General features: G+C 46.6%; 1 protein-coding gene across 1 annotated transcript; it reads right to left on the bottom strand.

Moving 5' to 3' along the window:
- Positions 1 to 4,689: 4,689 nt before the first annotated feature.
- On the bottom strand, positions 4,690 to 6,224 carry LOC138667562 (uncharacterized). The gene is made up of 2 exons (XM_069755720.1): positions 5,701 to 6,224; positions 4,690 to 5,226 (listed from the first exon to the last, which is right to left on the bottom strand). The coding sequence occupies exons 1-2, from the start codon at positions 6,118 to 6,120 to the stop codon at positions 4,702 to 4,704; spliced, it is 945 nt and encodes a 314-aa protein (XP_069611821.1). The 5' UTR covers positions 6,121 to 6,224; the 3' UTR covers positions 4,690 to 4,701.
- Between the last annotated feature and the right edge of the window lie 280 nt (positions 6,225 to 6,504).

Genomic DNA, 6,504 nt, shown 5'->3' with positions numbered 1-6,504 from the left:
CTTGAGGAACAATGAACTGTTGTTGCCACTAAATGAAGACACAAAAGCAAACCTAAATTTTGTTTTCATCGCTGATGAAGCTTTCCCTCTTCATCCACATTTGCTGAAGCCATTTGCACAGAGAACACTCACACCGGAGCGCAGAATCTTTAATTACCGGTTGTCGAGGGCCCGTCGTGTGGTTGAAAATGCCTTTGGGATTATGGCAAATCGGTTTAGAGTGTTCCACACAGCTATCAACTTGAAGCTGCCATCTATAGACTTTGTGGTTTTGGCATGCTGTGTGCTCCATAATTTCCTGAGACGTCATGATACGAGCTCCTATTCTCCTCCTTCGTTTATTGATGTAGTGGACGCAAGAACCGGAGATATTGTGCCCGGGGAATGGCGTACACAACCTGATAATTTTAGAGCTCTTCAAGCACTTGGATCTGGCAGACAGGCAGACGATGCAAGGGACTGTCGCGAAAAATACTGTCAGTACTTTAATGGTTCTGGAGCTGTACCCTGGCAGGATCGCGCCGTATAAAAAATTATTTTTTTTTGCTTTGCTGTCATATAAACCTCTCTAAATTACTTTAAATGTGATGCCTATAAAATGGTGCTGTTAACCCTTATAGCTTGGTAAACATTAAAGAAAGAATGCGAAGATTTTTTGTTTTTTTTGTAACAATTTCTTGGTTTTAAATTATTTAACAACAAAATATAACATAACCAAAAAAAAAAAAAATTATCTCCTTCCACGGCCCAACAGGTGTCGCAGCGTCACGCCCTGCTGCTCTACTTGAGTCTGGAGGAGCGCTGCTGTCTGCTGCAGGAGCGCTGCTGTCCGCTCCAGGCGCAATTGTCTCGCCAGGAGCTCTCTTACGGTGGGCGGTTCTGTGGATAGAAGAGGTTGGAGAACCAACGTTGATTCCGCTGAAAATACATCTCGACCTCTGGGGCAGGACCAAATTTTTTGTGTTGTAAATTTCTATTGGGTCTGGCACCACAGGGCGATGTTAATTTTATTAAATTTTACAGTTTTAGTTGTCTATTGTGACATCCAGCAGATAACCACTCGTATTATCTTGATACTTACGGAGAAGGGACGTCGGTTCCTCATTGCCAGAGCCAGAGCTGCTAATTTCCCACCCCAGCGATCTGGCCACTGCTGCAGCACCTAAAAGGAAATAATAACAGATCTGGTTAACTATGGAACACGCCGTTGGGAAGCGCTCGCTGTTTTGGTCACTTACGTATGTTAGCTTCTGGGGAGAATGCCGCCGACCCGGGGGGGGAAGAGGAGTGTCGGAAGGGAGGTGTTGAGGGTGGTGTAGGGGTGCGAGGCCGTCTGCTGTCTGGTGGAGGCGTGGTAGGCCGCTGGGTCATTACTGCGTCTGTAATGTATTCAAATATTTCCGCTACCCTCTTATGTCCCGTATGCAGTTGAAAAACTGTAATCAATGATTGTTAACTTACGTGACGTCACGGACTGTGGGCTCCCGCTGGTGGTGGATGCTGTGGTGCTGCTGGCAATGGCAGGCACCTGTTGCTGCCGCTGTCTCTCTACACATAAAGTTAACAAACGCAATCTTTAAAAACACATGTAGAGTGCTGCAGATCAAAGCTAACAATATATTGAAACATAAAATAGAGATCACACTTTACAGGTGTGCGATACTCTGACATGTCTGTGGGCTCTGGTGTTCAATGGTCTGCCTGTCTTTGGAAAACGTATCATTTCATCAGTAGGCCATCCTCCTCCGATAAAATTTTTGGTAAATTGAGAAACTAAAAATTACGGACATCTTAATAATTTCAAGATGGTGGTTGAGATTAGGGAACCCGACAAGTTTTCTCACGGACAACGCATATTCTGCTTGGAAAATAACTATATTTTACAAAAACGGGGCATGTGTTTTAATGCATTTGAGTTGGCAACCATGAGCGCAAGCCTCCCTCCCAAACCCCCCCCTCCTGACAGCGTGCATCTCCCAATCCCCCCATACTAGTACTTGCCTCGCCTTGCCTCCGCACGCAACTCATCAAACATTTGTGGCGTTTTGTACCGGAGGTCAGCCCACTTTTTCCGTAGCTGAAGCTGACTGCGGCAGACGCCAAACCTCCTCTCCATCATTCTGGTAATGTGGCCAAGCACTTCCCGCTTGTGGATGTGTGGGTGGGCAGGGCGGCTCTCCAGACCCTCATAATCCAGGGCATCCATCTGACTAATAAAAAAAAGGAGCTCTGGCTGCCCCAGAGGAGCTGAACGAAATCTCGCCGCCATTTTAGATGGAATGACCCTGAACGGCAACGCCCAGAGGAGGAGCTTTACTCCGCCGTCCTGCCGCCCGATCGGCATCGCAATAGCGTTGCCGTTTATGGACAGCGTCACATTTGTGACGGCTGAGCGGTACGGAAGGAACGCACATAGTAAATGCCGTTCGAAGGATGGTTATATAACGCCGGAGCGGCACGTAATGTACGCTCGTGGTCTATGACGGCGTGATGACGTTACAGCGTTCCGGCTTGCCTGCGCTAGCTTGTTTTGAATCCCTGACATCCTGATAATGGCTGCCAGTCGCCGTGATCCTCCTCTGGGCATCCCAGAGCTCAAGTTCCTTATTGGAACAATGGATCGGATGCAGTACGAGACAACTGGGCTGGTGCTGCACCGCAACCAGCACAAGGATGAAGTTGTCCGTGTGGTGTCTGAGGGCCTCAGGAAGCGGTTTGGGATAACTCGCAGCAAGGCCCAGATTGTGAAAAAATGGGGCGATCTCAAGTCCAAAAGCCCAGAGCGCCTGCAGGAGCTTCGCAAGGAGATTCGCAGAGGTCAGTACGCAGGTACCCAAAAGTATGGCACGCAGAAGGGTTAATTGGGTGATTCATGGGAATGGGGGGTACGCTGCATGGATTTTTATAGGGCTTTGGGCCAGTTTGAACGTTGCAGAGCCACTATGTGTCACAGCTATGGGGCAGTTTGAACGTTGCAGAGCCACTATGTGTCACAGCTATGGGGCAGTTTGAACGTTGCAGAGCCACTATGTGTCACATCTATGGGGCAGTTTGAACGTTGCAGAGCCACTATGTGGCACAGCTATGGGGCAGTTTGAACGTTGCAGAGCCACTATGTGGCACAGCTATGGGGCAGTTTGAACGTTGCAGAGCCACTATGTGGCACAGCTATGGGGCAGTATGAATGTTGAAGAGCACTATGTGGCACAGCTATGGGGCAGTATGAATGTTGAAGAGCACTATGTGGCACAGCTATCTGCTGACCGAACTTTTTTTTTCCCTTCACAGAGGCAAAGAGACAGCGCCGCCGCCACGAGGCATCACTCACCGCCTCTGATGTCCCAGAGCCCTCAGGTTCAACGACAACAGATCCGAGTAGGTTCCCACAATTATGTGATTTGGATTCAGTTGCAGGTCCCCTCTTCCCCCCCCCTCCCCCGGCAGCCAGTGTTGCCATATATGCTGACAGACCTTTTTTTTTTTTCCTTCACAGAGGCAAAGAGACAGCGCCGCCGCCACGAGGCATCACACACCGCCTCTGATGTCCCAGAGCCCTCAAGTTCAATGACAACAGATCCGAGTAGGTTCCCACAATTATGTGATTTGGGTTCAGTTGCAGGTCCCCTCTTCCCCCCCCCTCCCTCGGCAGCCAGTGTTGCCATATATGCTGACAGACCTTTTTTTTTTCCTTCACAGAGGCAAAGAGACAGCGCCGCCGCCACGAGGCATCACACACCACCTCTGATGTCCCAGAGCCCTCAGGTTCAACGACAACAGATCCGAGTAGGTTCCCACAATTATGTGATTTGGATTCAGTTGCAGGTCCCCTCTTCCCCCCCCCTCCCCCGGCAGCCAGTGTCGCCATATATGCTGACAGACCTTTTTTTTTTTTCCTTCACAGAGGCAAAGACACAGCGCCGCCACCGACAGCACGAGGCATTCAACACGGACTCTGATCCCGAAGTGCCCTCCGTGCCTCAACATCCTAGTAGGTTCCCACAATAAAGTTATTTTGATTTGGTTGCAGGCCCACTCTTTCACCCCCAACCCAAACCCCCCCCCCCCAAGCCAGTATTTCCTTATATATGCTGACAGTTTTTTTTTTTTTTCCTTCACAGAAGCAAAGACACATCGGGAGACTACTGTGTTATTACTGTTATGTTTTTTGACCCACAGCTGTCGTCAGTGTGAACAAGGAGGATCTGGAAGCCGGCATAGAAAGGCTTATCCACACTATGGCGCGGATTCAGGAGCAGCACAATGTGGCAATGGAGGAGCTGCAGAAGCTTCGGGACATGTGCCAGCAGTTGGAGGCGGGGCCAAAATAGAAACCAAGTGTCTGAACATTTTAGGTTGTGTGTTGTACAGTTAAAAAAAGTTTGTTAATTTAAATATATATATATATATATATATATATATATATATATATCCCACCACAGGGACATGTACCAACAGTTGGAGGCGGGCCAATAATACATTTTTGGTTGTTACATTAAAAATATTTAGTTAAACTATGATTCCATTTTTTTTTATTAGTTAACTGTACATGACTTTGTTACGTTAATTTGTGCCCTGATACAGTGCTGTGATCGAGACACACCAATCAAACAGTCGTGATTGAATTTCTAATAAAAGCTTTTATTTAAAACATTATTTTAACAAGACAATAAAATAAAAAGTAATGTAAAAGAAGTTAGGAAATCACAAATTGTGATACGACGATTCTTCCGGCTGATAACTTTGGTGCCTGATGGGCGAAGCCATATGTGAAGGTATTGGCGTGTAGGAGTTAGGGGGTGGCTGGCCGAAGTGGGAAACGGGAACATTGTGTCGCATTGGTGTCTGACACTGTGACCAACCATTGTAATATGAGGGCTCTGTCCGCTGCATTGGCCGGGAATAGACCAAACGAGTGTGCTTGTCCAAATCGCCATCTGTACCCTTGTTTACTGCTTCCAATATTAGACGCTCCGCTAGTGTTCTTTGGCTGTCGTCCATTTTGGCCAGTTTGTCAACAACATAGTGTCCAAACCCCTGCAACGCAGGGCTAACATTGTTTGTTAACACCTTTTTTGCAAGGCTCAACAGTTCATGTGAGACGTCTGAGGTGGCTTTCCGTTTCCTTGGACCTTGCCTCGATTGAGTCCTGGCAGGTGCAGCCTCCACTAAATCTGTTGTCGTGCAGTCCTGTGAACAGTCCAGTGTACTGTCCTGTGCACTGTCATCCTGGGGAAAAAAAAAACAAAAAAAAGTTATGAACCCGGCAACAAAAAGTTTTACCACCATAACCGCATCCAAACTATATATTCCTATTAGGTTAAAAAAGGTTGTAATATATTTTAAGCTTAGTAATATTCTTTAACCTTCCCATTTATTTAATACTTTGAACTACACTGTTCTGACTGCTAGGGGAACCTGATGAATATTTTATAGTCTAAATAGTCTCAACAAGAATACATCGGCAGCTTGAAGCGATACTATTTTCTATATTGCTTAGATGGTATGGTTTAGAAATATCGCCATTTCATTCATATTAAGTTCCCCATATAATACTTTACTGCGACACGGTTACTTATGTGTACATGTTTTTGTAATAACTTCAAACTGATGGGATAATCAGAAGTATAAAACATAAAATGCAGAGAAAAAATATGTAATTATAGGACACATTGGTGAACTTTCGTCCAAAGAGCTACTTACTTGTTGCCCTTGTGAGTCCTGCTCGGCGTGGTTCTCCGAAACAATTTGTTCCACAGGTGCCAACAAGCGAAAACACGTGGATGTCCGTGGCACCTCTTGGTCCCTCAGAAAATTCATATGCTCAAAATACCAAAGCTTTGGCACGTAAACATCTTCGGTGGAAGCCCCGGACTTTGTAGTGTGAAGAACCTTGTTAAGCTCCTTCCTCCACACCGTGCGGAGCGCCTGAATTTTCTTTTTAATAACCGCTTCGTTTGCTGGCTCTTCTGGTGCATGACGATTGTAAAGCTCAATGAGCTTTAAATAACCCTCCTTCCTCTTTTCCCTGTTACAATACTCTGGAGATTTGATCTTCCAGAGGCAGGGAAAAGACTGGTATATTTCTATGAAATCCCTGATGAATTCCACACGATTTGACATCTGAAAAATAATTATAAAAAAAAATTACACGGTTGACAAAGAGTCCTTTAAACAATACTTTTACCAGTGTGCCAAACGCTTAACAACAGCAGCCACACAAAGCGCTCATGCCGACCATCCATTGTTCCATCTGCCACGCCATAGGCCACCATAACCCAAAACAGTGTACCGCCCGCTTCACTACAGCAGCCACACAAAGCGCTCATGGTGACCATACATTGTACCATCTGCCACGCTCTAGCTCACCAGACACAACCAGTCACAACCAGTCACAAAAGCGTACCATCCGCATCGCTTCAGCGGCGGAACGATGCGTTCATGCCGACCAAACAGCGTTCCATCTACCACGCTGTAGCCCACCAGTCACAACCAGTCACAACCAGT

The sequence above is a fragment of the Ranitomeya imitator genome, chromosome 2 (genome assembly GCF_032444005.1).
Source record: "Ranitomeya imitator isolate aRanImi1 chromosome 2, aRanImi1.pri, whole genome shotgun sequence".
NCBI classification, from domain to species: Eukaryota; Metazoa; Chordata; class Amphibia; order Anura; family Dendrobatidae; genus Ranitomeya; species Ranitomeya imitator.
Note: the sequence above shows the minus strand (reverse complement) of the source record. Positions and strands in the feature narration are given on the sequence as shown.